Source organism: Hydra vulgaris, chromosome 01 (assembly GCF_038396675.1).
Source record: "Hydra vulgaris chromosome 01, alternate assembly HydraT2T_AEP".
Classification (NCBI taxonomy): Eukaryota; Metazoa; Cnidaria; class Hydrozoa; order Anthoathecata; family Hydridae; genus Hydra; species Hydra vulgaris.
This window is the reverse complement of record NC_088920.1, coordinates 41605447-41626952: the sequence shown is the minus strand read 5'-3', so window position 1 is coordinate 41626952 and position 21506 is coordinate 41605447. Positions and strand designations below refer to the sequence as shown.

Below are 21506 nucleotides of genomic sequence, written 5' to 3'. Positions count from 1 at the left end.
TCTAAATGATATAAGAAACTTGAAGTTGATGAATAGAATTTAAGTTTTTCTGAACAATGTTTGCACTTGTATGATGATTTCGCTTTACTTTTCAATAAAATATGCTTCCAAACAGCAGAACAACTTTATACAGACAACATTGTAAAAGGCAGTGAGGCTATGCACTGCTACAGTGTAAATGTATTATTTGTTTACATTCATCGGTAAAGGAAAAATGAAAATAATTTTCATGAAAAATGCTAAATTTTTATTATAACAACAAAATATAAATAAAAAAAATTATAACAAAGTCATAATTTTAAAACAAAACATTAATTGATTAATCATTTGTAATAAATTGATTTTTTTTTTGTAGTTATTTTAGGTGCTCCCAGAAGTCCTTACGGTCTTATCACAGAGCCCCGCGGGAGAGCATTTAACAAGAAGTTCACGCCTCCTTCCGTACCAATGTCCCTTGTTGGGACATCAAACCTCGGACCTCTGGGTTCTGAGCCAGAACTTGAACCACTGCGCCACGGCTGCTCATCACAATTGACAATTAATTTTTATCAATCAATTAATCAGGTATAAATTAAATAATATAGAAAATCATAAATCTAAAAAGTATAATATAAAAAATCACAAATCTAAAAAAAAATAAGCGTGCCTTTATTGTTCTTTAAATTGACCCCTAGGTCAAAACTCTCCTGATGTGTTTGTGTTTAATCATATACAGTAGTAAATAAAACTTGTTAAAAAATTCGAACTAAGTACTAAATATGTATATTTTTAAAATTAAAATTTTTTTGCTTTATTTCTTCCAAGATTTATTTAAGTCAGCCTATTATTTATTTTAGCCTAATATTATTTTAGCTTTTTCTCCATAATTTTTGTGTCCTATAGTTCTTTTATAGTTCACCCAAGTTTTTTAATTTTTTGATAAACAGCTTCACCAGACTATTCTGCATAGTTACTATAGGATAACCATCAGAAAATGATAAAAATAAAGCAAAAAAGAAAACAAAACAAAAATATTTAAAAATTAAAATAAGACAAAAATTATGAAATCGGTTGAAGAATAGCAAATTTTTCAGGAATTTTGACTCATTTAAATTATTTAGGCTTTTATTACTCCTTTTTATTTCATTTTCCTCAAAATGAGATTCTTCATAAGCATGTTCTAACTCATCATCAAAATTATGATTGTTTGTAATTATTTAAATTATTTATAACTGTTACTTGCAAAACTGTAACCACAAATTCAAGAAATAAAACATTTTCATATTTTTATTTATTTAATTTTTATGAATAAAAATAGATTGAATCAAATATTAAGAAAAAAAATTAATTACTTTGTATTTTAAAAAACTTGAAACAAAATAAACATTCTTGTACATAACAACATTTTAACTTTTTTTTTAAATAATTTTTTAACTCAGTTTTGCTTAACTTTTGCTGTAGTTAAAAAATAACAATCTCCATAAAAATAATAAAAATGAAATTTTACATCTTATTACACTCATGTGTTAGACATTTTATAATGCCTGAAATTCCATCATAAATAATGTTAGAAGTATTATACTAATTATAGTGCAATATGGTACAACAACCTATACATCCAACATTATAAACACTGGTGAACCAGAGAACTAATAAATTTAAAAACTAAAGCAAAAATGTTAAAAGTAGCATCTAACTGTTGTGCTTAAATCATAGCCCAAAATCTTAAAGCAAGCATAGTTAACAAGATTTTTTCAATTGTTTAAAGAAACAAATAAATTACTGTACTAAAATAAATCAAACTAACATTATTGACATATTTATTGTTTAGAAAACTTTTCTAAAAATAAACAAAATATAACTCCTAAACCAGTAACCATAGTCATTTATTTTATTCATAGATGCAGCACATATACGGACTAATTTATTTAGCCATAGGCACAGCGGAGTGTACATACACCAACTGAGGGTATTGCTTTGAGTAGACACTCTTAATAAAAAAAAGTTTTTCATAGGTTTTTAATTTTAATTCAATCTTTTTTTCAAAGCCTTTACGCTAATATGTATGCCAAAATGCAATTATCTGTGCTTGTTTTGCTTTTGGACTTGTCTGAACTTGTTTTAGGTGTAACTACAAAACTTTGACATAATATAAAGCACATATTTGGTATGCATACAACTTTTAAATATTATTATACTTTGTAAGAAATAAAACCAAAAGTAACTATAAGAAAAATTATACCTTGAATCATCCATTCTTCGCAATGTACACCAGGGTTTGACTTTTCATGTTTCTTTTCAACTGTTGTGATTACTCCAGTTTTATTTGTCATTATTATGCGATTGCAATTCCATTGCAAAGAATAAAAAGGACACGTCATAAAGTATAAAAATAAATAGTGAATCATGTCATTTTGTTCAAGGACTCATTGTTTATTTGACATTATTTTAGTAAAATGTTAGTTCGCCATCACTTTTGACAACAGATACTAATTTGATTTTGATCTTAAATTTTGAAATTTCAACTTAAAAGTTAAAAGACTATTTAAATTAAATTAGTTAAGAAAATAAACTGCTCTATTCAATTATTATATCTACTAATGTTATTTCTGAAATAAAGATCTAGCACTTCAAGGTTGTTGTATATTAATGCACATCAAGGTTGTTTATATAAATGATTGTGCTATTTTCAAATAGCATAATATATAAAGTTATTATTTATGAAAATAAAACTTTTACTTTTTATTCTTGACTTATTTCATAATTAAAATATTACATTTTCAAAAGATTTAATTCTACAATAAAACTTTGAAATAAATATTGCATATGCATATAAAACGTAATTACTAAGTAAATTCAACTTTAGACACTTTCTTACTAGTAATTTAAAAGTAATCAAATCATTATAACAATAATATATCAACTACTTCTGCAACACCAATTTCATTCCCTCTTGCAACAAATTTGGTCTTATATTAAATTTGGTTGGGTTGATCGAATATTTAAAATTAATAATACTTGGCTGGGATTTGATAAAGATATAAAAAAATTTTCTTTTGTTTTACAATATAATCAATTTCTGCAGAAATTTTTGATTTTTAAATTAAATTAAATAATAATAAGAAAATAGACCCATCTATTTCTACATAGGTTAATAACTCAAATTAAGATACTTCCAACTTCCTTTCATTGCAACTTATTCTTATTACACAAAAATGAAAATGAAAAGATTTTCTAATAATTACTGTAAAAACATTCTATTAAAATTAGTATTTACTACTAATAAAAAAAAATTGAAATCCAAGTTATATCGGAGAAACTACCAGACATTTATATCTTAACTCTATGTATATAAATATTTAAATACATCAATTATTTGTAAAAATCTGTTTAATTGTAATTCTTTTGAGATTTTGGATACTACTCTAACCAAACATAAACTAAAGGTAAAGCAAGAGCTCCACATTAAATGGGAAAATCAATCACTTAATAAACAAAGTTTTTATTATACCATTAACTAATCTATTTAATTAATTAAAATCAAATAAAAGTTTATTTTATTTTGAATACATTGATTAGGACCATTTTATAATCATTTTTATTATTATTTTATTATTATTATTATTATTTTTATTGTTATTATTGTTTTTATTATTATTATTATCTAAGATTATGATTTTACAAACAGAATAATTAGGCATAACAAATAAGTTTATCAATTTTTTGTTCGTTTGTTTGTTTATTATGTATATTTTTGGTCGCTAATATTTCCTTGTAAAATCTAATACTTTTTTAATATTTATTCCGGAGTTTTATTATAAAATTAAATCTTTTGAAAATGTAATAACTATATTACAAAACATGCCAGGTAATAAAAAATATTTACAAAAATATAAAATAATATTTATAAAAATATAAAAAAATTTTATAAAAATATAAAAAATATTTATAAAAATATAAAAAACATTATTTAAAAAAATATTTACTTATTTTATCCTACTGCGACATTCAATTAACTTATTAACAATAAATAATTTAACAATAAATGATTTTGAAAAAACAGAATAATAATAATGATAATAATAAATTCACAAATAAGTTATTTGACATAGATATCTGTTGTTTAACAACGAATAAGAAAAAGCTCCAAGTTTAATGTCCGAAACTCAATGTTCAATTTGTACTTTTAAATAAATAATGAAACGATTTATAATTTCTTAATACTATTTTTAAATTTGTATAATTATATTTAATATTTGCATTAAAAAATATTCAACATGACCTATTCAAAGCGTTTTTAAGTTGCAAATAGTAGATTTAAGTTGAGGATATAGAGGAAATAACAAATTAGTACTAAAGAAAAAATTCGTAAATTACGAATTTGAACCGTAACGACGTAATAAGAAATACTATGCAGAATGTGAAAAAAATTGTTTTATGCGTAATAATTACGCATTATGCGTAATAATTACGCACCCAAATTATTTGGATGGTATTTGTTTGATATTTATTTGGTAGGCATTATTTGTACGCGTGTACGATTAATTTTTGTACGCGCGCACAACTAATTTTTTTTTAGTTGTTCGCGCGTATTTAAACACAAGTTATAACTAATTATTTTAACAATTTTACTTATAATTCTTGTTAAATTTAAATTTATAATTTTTTTATACAAATTAATTTGTAAATCCGATTTAAATAAATACTAAAATACTTTTCTTTTGTTCCAAAGAATACCTGCCCAAACCTATACCCTAAGTAGATGTATGTACACTCCACTGCGCATACCCTTATTTAAGTCAGTCGATGCATGTACACGCTACTGCGCCTATGCCTATTTAAGTCTGCCGGTGTATTTACACTCTACAGCGCCTATCCCTATTTAAGTCGGTACTTCACTTTGACTACATCTAAAGTCAGTACTTCACTCTGACTACATCTTAAGTCAGTACTTCACTTTGACTACATCTAAAACAGTCGATTTATGTATGCATCGATGCACTTATTCTATGAAACTTTGAAACGATGAAAATATATAATAAATATAACCACAAATAAACAACGACAATAGTTAAAAAACATAAAACTACTTAGAAATAAAACATTAAAATAAAAAATAAAAAAATCTCCTCAATAAGAATTTGATTCCACAACTCTGGCAGTCGCGCCTCAAAAGAAGAAAAGTTTTAATACCAATTACACTACGTTCTATATTAACGACGCAAAAAATTAAAGTTTATAAAGGTTTTTTGTGTACAAACAAGATTTCTATAATGTAAACCTTATTTGCGCTTACAAATAATGACTTCGTATTTATTTTAAACTCAAGCTCTTCAAATTTATGTATTTTATGTATAGTTTTTCATGTTAATTGGCAGACTTACAATTTATAAAAAGTGCTTTACACTTTCTTTCAATGTTTGATATCTATATAATTATATCTTTTAAATATACCTTAAAATAATAATAAAATTATCAAATTTTAAACTGCAGAAATGGAGAGTAAAGAAGTGGAACTAGTGAAGGTAGCCCTAGCCGTATTTATACATTTAATTATTCAGTTCTATAATAATTTTATATGTTATATTATAAATGGTTTTTTTTTACTTTATAATATTTTAATGTATAATATTAATCATCTAAAACCTTTTAAAAACAAATTTATTCACATCAATAGCATATAGAATTGCACTATATATGCTATTGCTAAATGCAACTGGTTTTTTAAAACAATAAAATTGCAACAACAAAAAAAATTTAATTAACTCTTTAAAAATATTAAATAACCTCTTGCTTATGAAAACCAAAAAAAATATTTCGGCAGGGAATAACGCAGCAGTGGTTAAAAATTTTATATGATTTTTATTGAGAGCAGAGGGTGTTGACCTGAATTTTTTTAAACAAATATTATATCAAATTCTCTGAGGTCAAAGTTCAATGGAAGTTCAATTCAGTTAAATGGAAGTTAAGTTTTAATATTCAGTTAAATTCAGTTAAATGGAATAGGGGCTTTCAAAAACAGCAGGAAGAAAAAATTATTCAACTTAAAACTTTTAAAACTCATTTAACAAACATTCCCTTAAAGTTTTACAAACGGTTCTTAAACAATGTCTGAGCAATGTTGGACACCAACTTAAATACTGAAATACACTCAAATACTGAAAAAAAAACTGAGAAAAAACAAATTAGTATTTTTTTTATTAATTAACACCAAAACACGTTGGTAAACACGAAAACTACTTTAAATCTCAAAATTAGTGTTTAAAATTTTCATAGATTTTCCCTCTTTTTCCAAATTATTTTCATTTTTTTTTATTTATTTGCTTTTTTCAACTGCTGTCTCAATTTATTCTTTTCATTCTATAAGTTGGGGAGAGTTGCCATAATTGGAACAGCGCCTTAATTGGAACACATTTATTTTGAAAAAAAATGAACGTTATAACAGTTAAAGCTTTGATACAATTTTTTTTTTGTAGACTTTCAGTTTGTTTTAAATTTTCACTGTCAAGATAAAGATCATTTTAATCAATTTTTATTAAGTCTTTTTTAAAAAAACCAACCTGTTCTGAATAAGGAATCAAAGTGTTTCAATAAAGGAAACCAGTTGCCTTGATTGGAACAAAATGGTGTCTTTACAAAAATTTATTTCCAATAACAGTGCAATCAATTGAGTCAAATTATAGTTAAAAGTATTGTAGGGTTGTCTTTAGTTAATAAATATTTATTCCTAAAGTGTTTTCAATCAAGGCCGGATTAAGGGTCTTGGGGGCCGGGGGCCAAAAAATATTTGGGGCCCCATTCCTAAAAAAGTGTGTTTAAAAATGAATGCAAAAAACATAAGATTACTTTTTTATTTAAATAGAAACTTTTCTTGCTTTCACATTTACAAAATCAATTACAACATCTTGAAAATTTATATTTTTTAACAGTGTTCTTTCAATTGTCATGAAACAATGATCTCCGTTCCTCAATTAAAATTGAGGAACGGTGATCATTCTTAACTATTGCCATTTTTGAAAATGTTCTCTCTGCACTACAATTAGTAATGGAAAGAGTAAGAAAAATCCGATATGCGATGTCAACATTGGGAAAAACTGATTCTAACTTATTCCTACGAATCGCTTGTAAACATTCAAGTGCTGATATATTCTTCTAATTTACCATGATGAAACAAACTCGATAATTTCATCAGGGAATTGCGTATCTAAGTCTGAAGGATAAATCGTATACAAGGATTTGGCAGCAGCAACAATGACAGGAACAGTCATGATCTGAAAACTAGTTAGAAAACCAAACTTTCTCTCTGCAGACTCGTAAGCAAAAGGCACATGCACATTTTCAATTTGTCTATGATTGGGAAAAAATACTTGATTTTAAATTTTTAATTGCCACTAAGAACCGCTTCATTCTTGCGATTTTCACCAAACCCTAATTTGCGCGTCTTCTTTATTTTATTTTCATGCTTGTACTGATTTGGAATAATGCTTGAGAACCTTTCAGCGCTATGTTGAAGGTTGAGAAAATTTTCCCGAACTGACGTCACATATTCCAAAAGAGGTTTAAGCAATCGAACTCCAAGATCCAGATCTGCAATTTTATTCTGAAGTTTCATACTAGTATCATCAAATCGTAACATTATTCTATGCCATAGCTCCGTCATAAAAGCAACATCCAAAGTTTTCATTTTTTTTAAAAGTGCAGTGGCTTCGTTTTATGTCTGACGTTTTTCATCTTTATCCAGAATAATTGATTCTAACGTCTCAAAGATATGATTGTAATTTGAATGTAAAACTTTTGTAGAAATGGCTCTTGCTGACCACCTTGTTCCACTAAGGCTTTTAATGGTAACTTTCCTGTCCTTTCAAGCACCACCTACAAGACCTGAACAAACTATCTGCCATCTGTGAGTTGAAGAAGCACAGAAGTTATGCAGCAATTGGAGAAACTCAAAGAAATCGGATGCAGTCTCACAGCTGTCAATAGCATTTACGCCAACTAAATTTAGAGAATGTCCTGCACAAGGAATAAATTCAATGTTTGGGTTCTCATTTTTCAGTAGTGCTCGCAGGCCTTTGTATTTTCCTGACATGTTAGATGCATTGTCGTATGACTGACCACGAGCATCTTTAATGTTTAAGCCAAGCTTATCTAATGTTTTCTTGACAGCATCTGCCATAACCTTTCCGCTATGTTCGCATAAAGATTCAAACCTAATGAATCTTTCTTCCACAACAGCTTCCTCGCTCACATATCGAATGATTATTGCAAGTTGGTCACAGTGTGAAGTGTCAGTTGATGAGTCAACAATTAGTGAAAAGTATTTAGCACTGGCAATTTCGCTGCTAATGGAGTCCAGAACTTTTTTTGCCATTAAGAAGACAATTTCTTCATAACTTGTTGATGAGATGTATGAAACATTTCCTCTGCCCTGGTTTCCTCGGCTTTCTAAGTGTTTAGCGAAGAATGGATCAAATTTTGCTAAGAACTCCAAGGCCCCGAGAAAATTTCTATTACTGAAGTCACCTATTTCTTCTGAATCACCTCTAAGAGCTAGACCTCGACTGCACAAAAACTTCAAGCATTCAACAACTCTTCTCAGAACTTCCCTCCAGTAACGCTTTTCATCCTCTAACTGCTGTTTTAAATAAATATCAATTTTTCATTTTAATGTAACTTTTCGAAAATAGCACTGGACTACATCAGAATGCTGCTTGCTTTGTTCGTGTCTATGTATAGAACGCAGTCCATGTGCCCAGTCGTTGAATCCTGATCTGAAATTATCGTCTGAATTTTGAAATAGCAAGCAGAAGAAACAAAATATTTTTCCTGAGGATGGTGAATAAATAAGCCAGTCTCTCTTTCGAATTTCACTATTTTTCAACTTTTCAACATTTTTCAACTTAAAAGAAAAATAGATAAGAGAGCACCTTATTTTGGTGTTTGTTACTTTTTTAGATTTTTCAAAACTTTTGTCTTCAACATTTTGATCAGGAATTTCTTTTATAGAAATCCAGTAGTGCTGTGCTTCTTTCAAATACGTCCACAATGCTGGGTCAGATTTACATATTAACAAACTGGACTAAAACAAAAAACAACGGTGCAGCTTAAATTAACGATTAAAGATTTAATACGTTTAATAATATTACTCATAACAAAAATAATAATAATAATAATAACAACCATAACAAACGAAATAATAATAATTTTTCTAATTATTGCAAAAATAATTGTAGTCTTAATTTATAATTCTTTAGTGGTAAAAATAAAAATAGAGAAGTAAAAAACTAATGTTTCAAAAAATATATAAAATATATAATACATATTTACTAATAAATATAAAAAAAAATAAAAAAACAAACAACTATTAATTTAAGTGATATTATTTGTTCTCAAATAAAATAAAAATTTCGAATCAAAATGTCAATTCGCATTTCTTGATAAATAATTAAGCAGCTTAGCATTTAACTTGTATCCGTTTATTTCACTTTTTCATGTAAGTAAAAAAAGATAAAAATTGTTCGAACTTTTTTCCAATACAGTTCGAACGTGTTCAAGTCCAAACTTTTTTTAAAAGTTTTTATTTTTAATTACATGAGAAATTAATGGAATTAATTTGATTAGAAATTATCAAAATTAATTTCCTTAGATATTAATAAAATTAATTTAGAATGTCAAGTCATATATAATAATAAAAATAATGTAAACGTTAAAAATCGGGGGCCCCACTGATACCCTAATTTTTGGGGGCCGGGCGCCTAGGCTTCCTGGAACCCGGGTTAATCCGGCATTGGTTCCAATTAAAGCAACTCTCCCCTACTAACAATATAAAGCTAGGTTTCCGAAAGATAATCATAAAAATCGTATCATCCGAACTTTAAAAATTTAACATATTTATTTATAATATATAGATATACTGAAGATTTAACATAATGCAAAGATACGACATACTAACATTTTAATATATAATATGTTGAAGATTTAACAGAACTTCTTTTATTAACTGAGAAGATGTCTCCCCTTAACGAAGTGAAAAAAATACTTTTCTTTGTAAATTTTTTTTTAATGCGTTTATGTTCATTGTGAAGTTCTCTATGTGAATTTTTTTCTAAAACTCTCAAGTCTCTTTATATTTTGAAGAAGTAGCTTTTTGACTTTATCTGAAGTTCATTTATGGACATAATTGCCACCGTCTAGATTTTAACCTTAGAGAGCGCCAATTAAAAAAAAATGTATACGGTAGCAACTTAGACTTAAACATTTGGAAGACACCTACCTAAAACACTTTTAAAATATAAATTTATAAATATATAACTATATATAAATATATAACTATAAATTATATATATAACTTTAAAAATTTCTTTTAAATGAAATTTGTGAATAACTTGTGTTTAAAAATACGGCCGTTCCAGTTATTTAAAAATAGTTATTTAGAATAGAATGCTTACATGCAAAATTTAACAATAAATTAACATCTGGTTCTCTCTCGCTTTGATATTTTCAGATTAGATTTTATATTTTCAGCTCTTTTTTGAGCGTTTGAATTGCAATAATTAGTAACAAATATTATTTATTTAATTTTATCTACTTTAACCAAAAGTTGATCAATTTTAAAAATTACACATTTTGGTATTATTCCTCTGTATTTTTTCCCCAAAAAAGATAGGGTTCAACAAGGGATATTCAATTTCAATCTTTAGTATTGTTTTCTTACTGATCTATCACTAATTATAAATTATTATGGAAAAATGCATCGAAAAAATATATTTATTATACGTATATTCTCATTATTTTGAGTAACCTTAAGTTTACATTTATTATTGTTAATATTAGCAGAAATAAAAAACTTTTACTTTATAATAAATTAGTTTATTATATCTCATCTACTTCATTCATTATTAGGTATTACCTGTATCTTATACTTTTATTTTCTACAGGGGCAGATCCAGACCATATAGTAAGGGGGCAGTTATAAAAGTTTTTTGGCAACACCACAGATCATAAAATGTTACGTTAAAGGTACGTTAGAGATACGTTAAAGGTACGTTAAAGATACGTTAAAGATACGTTAAAAGGTCAAAAGCGAAAAGACGTTAAAGTAAATTTTTTCTTTTTTTTAATTATGCAATTAGGTAATTAGTTTTAGTTTTGGTCAGGACACTTTTGTGACAATAATAAAATTAGGCATTGTATGTTTTTTTAATAAAGAGCTGCAAATACAAAGTATCAATCACAAAAAAAAAATACCCTTATTGTCCTCCCTAAGGATCCACCACTGGTATTTGTGCTGAGAAAAAAATAAAGTTGTTAGTTTTTATTGCATAACTATTCTACATCAGTTTATAAATACAACAAAGTTTATGATTTTTAGGAAAATAGTTCAATGGTCTATTTAATAAAATGCAGTTTTATAAATACATTTATGACACTTTGAAATGATCACTTAAATATTGGAAAACAAACAAACCAAATCAGAGTTTTTTTCAGTTTTTTACAAAAGATTTGTCAGGGCATCTGATAAATATATAAATGTGCTTATGCTAATATCGTATTGTGCAATGTGTTAAAGAAAAAACGACTGGATACATTTAATAAAGCCTTTAAATGCATTTTAAAAAGGTTGAATCTGTGCTTTACAAATGTATTAAGGTGCTTTACAACAGTGTTCATGTCTGTTATACAACAGTGTTAATGTGTGTTTTTCATCAGTGTTAATAAGTGTTTTTCAATAGTGTTAAAATGTGTCTACAATAATGTTAAAAATAGAGAATTACCGGAATTCCATTCCGACCGGAATTACATTACAGACCAAAATGAAAGTAGTAAGCACGTAAAAAAAAAAAAATGCAAACTTAACAGATGCTAATTTTGCAATTGGTTGAATATATCTTTGTTTTCTAAGAAAGATCGAAAGTAAGAGTTAATCCGAGAAGACGAAAGGTAGTTGACTCATCGAGTACATTACCGTTAATAAATATAGGAAGATCTATTGCAATAACGATTAGCTGAAAAAAGTTGAGTTTTATTTGAGTTTAAGTTTACTGAGAGCCTCATGCTGTGGAAGAAGTATGATCCTTTTCAAGCTCAAATGCTCTCTCCAATTAATTAGAGATTGTCTGCTTCTTATCAAGACAAATATAAATAATAGTATTACCAGCAAACAATGCCACCTTAGACGAAAGAATTTCTGGCTGATCGTTAATGTAAATTAAAAAGCATTTAGGGCCAAGCATAGAACCTTGAGGACCCCTAAAGTTGCAGAATATGAAGAAAAGTAGTGTTCATCGAGGACAACCTTTATACTACGATCGGTAAGGAAGGATTTAATAGCCTTAAAGATGTTACCTATATAAAAAATATACATTGTATGAAAAAAGCTTATGGAGAAAACCATCATGCCAAACTTTACCTCAAAGTTTGGCAAATCTGACTGACATGCGGCTTCAGAACCATAAAACTGAGTTTTAGAGCTGTAGCTTCATTAGGGGTAAAGCGTATCAAATTTGAAACTGTATCTAAGTGAAGACATAAACAAAAAGCGCGTTGTTTGAAAAAATTAGATAAAAATAAAATATTTTAAACCATTTTTTTAAAGACCTATTAATAGTATTTGAATATATTTTTTCATTAGTACAATATAGCTGCAAACTTAAAATTGAAGAATCCCTAAAAAAAATGTGGAACTTTTAACGAAATTTAGCTTTAACATTTAAAAAACAAAGTAGTACTAATAACTCGCGCAAGCGAGTTATTTTTTAAACAAAAGAATTGAGCTAGATAATGGGTTCTTCAGGGTCAGTCCTACCCTAAAAAAAACACGTGGGTAAGGTGGACCAGAGACTCTTTTATACATTACCACCATAAAATATTTCATAACGCCTTTTTTCATTCTTGTCAAAGGTCCAGTTTTGAAGCAATTCTGCCCCACTGTGAGCGGAGTGGTTAGCGCGCTTGCCTCAGAAGTTAGAGATACGTGGTTCAACGGCTCTGAGTTAAGCTTATAACAATTTATTTGAATTTTCATGCTATATTTTTCTATGAATGTTATACCCGAGGATATTGTTGACTTAGCATAGGAACCGCCACAAACAGTCATTAAGACTAATCCAAAGTAGCGTCCGTTATTGACCAAAATTTTTACGTACAGAAGTACTACTCAAGTGCTGAGTTGGCGGTTACAGGAATTAAACCTGTATAGTACAAAAGTCCTGGTTATTGACTTTTCATTCGACGCTCTAACCAACTAAGCTATCCAGCCACACTTTCAATCGCTATTTCGCGGTGCTTTCTGATAAGACCGTAAGGACTCCTTGGGGCACCTAAAATAAAATAATAATAATAATTAAATTAAACAGAGAATTATGCATAAACATACATTCCTAATTTTACTAAACATCGAGGTAATTTGAGTATAACCATGAAAATAAAAACTAAAGAATACGGAAACTCAAAGAATACCATTAGGTCTTGTCGAAGAGAACCGCCAAGATTTGAAACTAGCTTTTTTAATATTAAGCTTTTTATGGGTGTTTATAGTGTTTTGGGTGCTCGTAATAATTTAATGATTGAGCTTTTCTTAGCAAGTTATAAGAAGATAGTTCCAGCGAATATTTGTTCATTTTTAGGTTCATTTGAGCAGAAGGAATTCAAATTCAATAACGAAGAAATTGAGTTATTAACTTAAAGTTTTCGAATTTGCAAACTCAATTACCAAGAGTTAACCACAAATTGTAATTTATTGGTCCAGGTTTCATTCTGGAAAAATCTTCGGTTACTTTTCCTACTTTTATAGCAAGAACAGTCTTTTACATATACTTCATTAAGCTTTTTTAAGTGCTTTTTTTATAATATAAGTACACCGTTTTATCTACATAAGTTTGAAATTTTACTGCAAGTTGATTTTTTAAATATTGGAATGACTTTATCAATCGGTACTGTAAACAAACTTCTGCCGGATGTTGGCCCATCATGTTGCTTAAATAAATTATTAATGGAAGCTCACTTGTGCGAAGAAGACAAATAAACTTTTTTAGTGGACGTTCTAACCCTTTTTCCAAGTTATTTATTACTCCTTTTTTAGATACTGTGTTTACATTGCTGTTATCCGACAACTCCTATGTTGGAATATACATACATTTTGCTAAAAATAAAACAATACGCAATCTGCGATGCTTTTTACTTTCACCAGATTTTGATGAAACATGTGACAGATATTTATTTAAGCCTGATAGATATTTATTTTCAGGTTCTGCAACAAAAACATAATGCTCTTCTTTTTGCACAGATAAGTAATAGATAAAAATAAAATAAGAATAGAGAGAAGTCAAGAAAACAGTTTCGAGAAATTCATAATACAAGCTTTTTTAAGAATTTCATAATAATATGAGTACATTCATAAGATTATTTAACTTTATTTAGTTAGTAGAAATGATGATACCTTAACTTGGGAGAGAAAAGCAGATTTAAACAAGGACAGCTGTGTTAAAATTGAGCCAAATAGCTGGAGACCTATTTTTAAAAAAATCATTGAAATCTCAAATTAATTTTCACGTTACGTCAGTTCATCTTTATAATGTCTTCTTAACAGTTTTTTACATACATTTTTTGTCATATTCCTTTTGTGTTTTAGTTATGGTTAAATAAAGGTATGGTTAGTTATGGTTAAATAAATGGTTAGCTCAGACCGTCGTAACAGACGACGGTCTGAGTTAATCAACCTATTTATTTAACCATAAAATATGAAATTTACAATAATATTGTAAAAATTCACAGAAATAAAGTTAGGTGTCACTCATATAGTTAAAAACTAGTCTATGGAGTGACACCTAAAAAAACCAAAAAAAGCAAAACAAAAAAAATACAAAAAAAAAAAAAGGAAAGAAAGGAAAATAAAGCACTAATAAATAAGGATAATATAATAAATGCAATAATAATATAATAGTGATATTATTATTAATTATATGAATTAAAAAACATTACAAATAGAAACTATAACATGATAACTAAAAATTATAACTAATGATAAAAACTATGGTAAAAATTATGGACAGAATTATTAAAATAAACATAACATTAGCAAAAATTAAGACAATAACCATAAAACTATTACTACAATTTAATCACTATCACTATCATTATAAATAATACATTTATTCATAAAACAATTATTTGATAATAGAAATATTAGTAGTAGAGTTAAAAAAGACAGTATAAAATAAAAGTGATAGTTTTATAAATACAGTAATATAAAAGAAGCAACAATAATAAAAGATAAAATTAATATTCATTAAATATATACTCAAATAAAAATTTCTTAGTTTGGTTTCGATTGAGAAGAAGAATGTTGGTAACAAAAGGATATTTTGTTAAAATCTTATTATTTATAAATGGTATTATTTAATTCCAGTGAGAAATACATTGATATTTTATAGAGATCTTGTCATATTTGATAGTGTTGAAAATAAAAGTTTGCAATTTAAAATTTTCGGTATTTCGAGTGTAATATTTGTGTGTGTCACTTGTTTTAATAAAAAAATTATTGAACAAAATTGGTTGTTTATTTTGAAGAAAATCAAACACAAAGAGACAATTATAAAACTTTACAAGATCTTGAAATTTTAGAATTTTTAATTCAGAAAACCTATTTGCGATATTAGATCGTAAAGGAGAAAATGTCGTGAGAGTTTTTTATTTAATTGAATTAGTTGATAGTACCATGATAGGTTTTTGTCAAAAAAATAGCCCGAGGTATTTTATATATTTAGATGGGAAAAGTCTTTCACCGTTAATTCTAATTTTCACATTATCACTATCAACATTTTTTTTTTGGAGGGTGAAAAATAATAAATTTAGTTTTATTAATATTTAGAGAAAGACTTTACTATTTAACTAATGACACAAATGATGGAGATCTGAATTAACTTTTTTACAAAGCTGCGTGAGTGATTTATATATAGAAGATTAGTGTATAGACATATTAGTGTCGTCAGCATAGAAGATTAGTGTCGTCAGCATAGAAGATTAGTGTCGTCAGCATAGAAGATTAGTGTCGTCAGCATAGAAGATTAGTGTCGTCAGCATAGAAGATTAGTGTCGTCAGCATAGAAGATTAGTGTCGTCAGCATAGAAGATTAGTGTCGTCAGCATAGAAGATTAGTGTCGTCAGCGAAATTATGAAAAGCATAGAAGATTAGTATCGTTAGCGAAATGATAAAAAAAAAATTATTTATAGCGTGAGACAGATCGGTAATGTATATTAAAAACAGTAAAGGTCCTAGAACAGAACCCTGTGGGACATCATACTTAATAACTTTACTTGTGGATTGAAACCCATTAATTGAGACAAACGTAGTACGATTTTTAATATAGGATGAAATCGATCATTAACAAAACCCCATATACCATAGTGATACAATTTTTCAATTAAAATCTTATGGTATCAAATGCTTTTTGGAGATCAATAAAGAGGCCACAAGCAAAAGAACCACTATCAATCGCACCACGAATCATTTCAGTAATGCTAATAAGTGCATGGGAAGTAGAGTGTTTTAAAAGAAACCCAAACTGGTGGCCGTAGAGACACTTAGAATTATCAAGAAAGTGGTAGATACGACAATACATTAATTTTTCAAGGGTTTTGCTAATATTTGATAATAGTGATATTGGTCCATAGTTATTGCAGTCAAGTTTTGAGTCCTTTTTACGGATTGGTTTAACAGATGCAGTTTTTAAAATATTAGGGAATATACCAGTAGCGAATGAGAGATTAAATGGTTTAGAAAGTACTGAAGAAATATCATTACCAAGAAGTTTTAGAAAAAAGGTTGGAAAGCTGTTTGGACCAGAAGTCTTGCCATCATTTAAAGAAAAAATAACTGATATTATTTCATTTTTTTTAGTAGGTTTAATAAAAAGAGAGTCAGGGTTTGATGTTTTTAAATACTTATGGAAGTCATAGGATGAATGAATATTTTTTTGTAGTTCTTCAGAAATTGAAATAAAAAAGGAGTTGAAAAATTCCGAGATTTTAACTGGATCATTTATAATGGTATGTTTTAAGATATACAAGATGGATATGAGATATCTGCATAGATTTGCTTGGCCCGCACAATCCCTAAATTAAGGGCGTGAGGTGCCCAAGGGCGTGAGGTAATTACAGCACTGCGTAAGAACTATGACTAGCTAGAAAATTTTTTATTGATTTCATGTTGTTGTTAAAAAATGTATTTAATATATTTAATAAATAAGATGTAACAAAATAACATTTTTGTACTTTACAAATAACCAAAAGATGGTGGGAAAATTAGGGCGTTAGCGTAATTTTATGAGTTTTATTTATTTACAAACGAAAAACGAAACAATATTAAATCTGAGTAAAAACTTTAATACTCAGATAGTTTTTTTAATTTAGCAGCAAACAAACTCAAACTTTGATATTGATTTTCTCAGTTTGCAATAACATGGACTTACGTCACAAATTGTTGACAAGAGAAAGTTGAAGTCAACGATGTCACTATTATAGGCAAAAAGATGTTTTTTTTTCATTTTAATTTAACTTGGGTAAAGATGAGGGGAGGTGGGGAGTGGAGGGTTATCTCTATTTTGGTAAATATATAGTGGGGGAGGATTAAAAAGGGTATGGGGATTTTAAAAAATAACAGATTTAAAAAAAACTCTGTAAATGTAACTGTTTTTTACTAAACTTATGTAATAACTTATGTTACGATTAAAAAAGATATTTAATCTGAAAAAGTTAAAAAAGGTTTTTTTTTTTTTTTAACTGAAATTACAAAATTCTTTCCGAGATTAATCTGTTTCAAAAAATACCTTTAAAACATCTTGATTGAGGAACTCTGATAGTACAAATGGTATTCCTACAATCATAAAAAGTGTGTCACTTATCCATAGGAACGAACTGTTATAAGTAAAATTTCATATTTCAGATAACACATGGATGCCAGCCCGATGTCTTACCGTCATTTTTTATATCAGTATTATATCGGCATCGTTTTACAGTGTCGCTCCGATAAAAAAAATAAGTTAACAAGCATTACATCGGTAAACGAAATCGGCTTGATGTCTGCGAACGCACCGTGAAATGACTTACTCTTTGAGTGTAAAAAACAAAAAATAAAAAAAAAAATACCAAACGCGTATTTTGACGCATTTTGTATATTTACGTTTTTTTAAACCAAAGTTTGTAAAAATGTTTGTTTTTAGGTGAAGTAAACACATTATAAAGACTTAAGTTTCCAAATTTTTAAAGTCCCAAAATTCACAACTAAGTCTTTATTATAACTATAAAAGCATGTTTTTTGAATACGCTTTCATAAGCTTCATATCATCATCTAAGGAGATGTTTTCTGATTAAAATGAGACAACATTTTTTGTTTGAAAAGATTTTAACAAAAAGATTGTCAGGCTGATAAATTCAAATGACTAAATCCATTTTACCAGACATTTTACATTTTACTGCACCCCAACGAGTTAAGGAGGTTTGATGAAAAGTCTAACCTTCTTTTCAGTCAAAATTCTCTATCAAATAGGGCTTCCATTAAAAGATTTTAAAGAAACTGAACCTTGCGAAAATATTTTTTCACTTCAAAAGATTTTACCATATTCAATTGATCAGCAGTTAGATCAAGATTACGAAGCTTCAGCAAAGATACATATATTTCCTTAGGTTGCTTAACCAATAGCTTCACGCCATCGATGCATGCGCCCCATTTGGTTTCTGAGGTTTGATAAAGAAACAAACAAGTTGTCTAGGTCAAGATCTTAGCTTTAAGGTTCTTCTCAAGTATGACTGATTGTACTCCTTTGTACACATTTGGGTAATGTTGTTTTGTAGACATACTGAACTGCTGGCATCTATTGAATAGAAATATTGAGAGAAAAGGAAAGTTTATTTGATTAGTGATTAATTTACGTTATGGGATAGATGACGTAAAAGTGTGTTACTTGTGTATCTGACAGATAAATTGTTTTGAAATGGTAATTGCATAATTATTTTATATTACATATGAGTATGTTATTAAGTTTATTAAAATAGTCACCCACATAAAGTTCAAAAAACTACTAAATAATTAATTTAGCATAAGAATATTAAAAATATCATCCCAATATAGTTCAAATTTAGTTATTATAAATATAGTTCATTTAAACTATATTTGTAATTGTTGTTAATTAAAAATAATCTGAATTTACGCTATAAGTGGCCAGCTGAGAACTTTCTAGCATGTTATATAATGCCAAGTAATCGGCTAGCAACTTTTGGCGCCTGTCACTAATGGTCTGCTAAATAACCGATGAGCAAAACTACAGTGGACCACTCAAAATGCTTATGTAGGTCTACTGAAATTCTGCTATACAATGTTTGATGGGAAAATTTTTTGAATGCTCAAATAGATATGATAGAAATATAATGTTTTTAAATGCAAATAGTTACACAATCATTTTAATGACATTCACAATTAAATAGTGTTTACTGTTTATTCTTTAAAACATGTGTAAAATTTTCATTGCTTTAATAATATTTAAAACTATTTGGCAGGGCCGCCAAAAGCCGTCACGCCGCCTGGGACAGCAACCCTGGTTGGCACCCTTATTTTTCAAAATTTCCCTATATTATAAATAAAGGGCATTTTTTATTAGGTACCTTCTTTTCATTTGGCGCCCCTTGGATATCTGCATCCCGGAACAAACTTTCCCTTTTGCCCCTCTCCCTCTCGGCGACCCTGCTATTTGGATTTATTAACACGTGTATACGTGTAATACTCGGTTAAACTACTTTTCTTATGAAATAACTTACAAAAATAAAATTAGACAATAACAAAATAAATAAGAAGGTTACCAGAACACCATAAATAAACTGATGAATGAATCAGACACCATGAATGCGAAAAAAGTGATTTTATCATTTTTAGTTTTAAGATAAATTTATAGATAGTATGATTGTTTCGAAATTGTTTCTCCCCTGTTGTGCAAAGCACATTAAAAGTTATTATTAAAATGTACTAATATCTCAAATTTTATAATTTTGTTAATATTTTAGACTTAAATACACGACGTTCAATAATGGTATTAAATTTCGGAAAGAAAATTAAAAGTCAACGGTGTACATCAAATTTATTAATTAAAAAAAATAGGGAAGAAACAATTTAGAAACAATCATCTTATAGAAATAGGTACTAATTATCTAAATAGGCAAACAATTATCACCATTTGAACACACATATATACAATCAATAACTATACGAATGGTCATACTTTTCAATATAAGATATCAAAGTTTTACTATTGGTCTTAGTCTTACTATTGGGAGAAAAACTGAAGGCAAAATCTACCTGAATTTATGTTATTTTCTTATTTATTAAACTTGGATAAAAATTAATATAAAGTCCCATTTGATTATTTTATAATTTACTTTCCTATTTAATTCCCTCTAGTGACAATAACCGCAACAGATATTCTTAGCATTCTACATAGCGACTTAATAAATTTGTCGAAGTCAATTTTATGCCACTCACTAATAAGTTTTTTCCATATTTTCTGCATCATTAGCCATTATTTATTGACATTAATTTTAATTTATTTCATAAAAGGCCAAATCATTCAATATTTGATCATTCTCTAACTCAGTCAGCTAACTTATACAATGTTCTGAAGATTTTGTTTTGGATTTAAGCTTTAGGTTGTTGTCTTCTGAAAAATAAATAGCTTCCCATTAGTCCAACTTTCAAAAAGAAAAGCATGACCTTTTAATAATATCCGAATAAACCACTTTTGTTATTACTCTTTCTATTTTTACAATGTCACCTGTGGCATTTTGATCAAAACAGCCCCATACCTTCATGCTACATCTACCATGTTGCACGGTCGATAATACATACTGCTTAATGATACGTTTAACAACTTTTCTTTCAACTAACAATCATCTCTTAAAAACATAGGTTTAAAACTTGGACACGTTGGTTCACGCTTACAGTCTGATGATCCATTTTTATGTAGTTTTTCCCACTTTAGCATTTTTATTATTTTTATTAAAACATTTTAATCAAAATACTTTTATGTTTATTAAATTAACTAAAAGTGAAAAATAAAAAAAATTATTAAATTAAAGCATTTTTGTCTTTGTCATTCGAATAAATATGGACGGTAGTCTATATATATATCACAATGTGAACTTTGGCTTCAACAAAACTCAGTTATTTACTGCAAAGAATTATTACAATATTGTTGACTATATTGATGAATGGCTATTCATCAATATAGAAAATGTCAACAATATGAAACTAGTGATAACTATTTGCATTAAATAACTGAGTTAAAACTTTCAGGTCACGGCAAATCTCAAGCAGTTACAGAAGAAAAATCCAGTTCAAAATCAGTCCGGTGTTCTTAAAGACAAAAAGTCTTCTTTTTTCGATTAAAAAGTTATGACTTTTTGTCGAGTCAGGAGTAAAATTGAAACACATAAAAGAATGGTTATAGAATTCAAACCTTGTTTCACAACAAATAAATGAATT

General features: G+C 27.9%; 2 protein-coding genes across 4 annotated transcripts in view; both read right to left on the bottom strand.

Moving 5' to 3' along the window:
- LOC101238689 (multiple epidermal growth factor-like domains protein 8) overlaps positions 1-2590 on the bottom strand; it is a 106068-nt gene extending 103478 nt beyond the window's left edge. Inside the window, exon 1 of one of the 3 annotated variants that reach the window (XM_065788189.1) lies at positions 2222-2590. In XM_065788189.1, coding sequence (XP_065644261.1) covers positions 2222-2387 — 166 coding nt within the window. In that variant the 5' untranslated portion in view covers positions 2388-2590. The remainder of the gene's footprint in view (positions 1-2221) is intronic. The other 2 variants (XM_065788191.1, XM_065788190.1) reach the window with 2 other exon arrangements.
- A 5250-nt stretch (positions 2591-7840) lies between these two features.
- Positions 7841-17958, bottom strand: LOC136074416 (zinc finger MYM-type protein 1-like). Its single transcript, XM_065786733.1, has 3 exons — positions 17953-17958; positions 8927-9058; positions 7841-8614 (listed from the first exon to the last, which is right to left on the bottom strand). The coding sequence occupies exons 1-3, from the start codon at positions 17956-17958 to the stop codon at positions 7841-7843; spliced, it is 912 nt and encodes a 303-aa protein (XP_065642805.1).
- Between the last annotated feature and the right edge of the window lie 3548 nt (positions 17959-21506).

Bases quoted from the DNA above. Each gene is read 5' to 3' on its own strand.
- LOC136074416 (XM_065786733.1), bottom strand. The intron at 8,615-8,926 runs GTAACAAACACC...TATTTAAAACAG, and splicing joins GTTTTGAAAAATCTAAAAAA to CAGTTAGAGGATGAAAAGCG.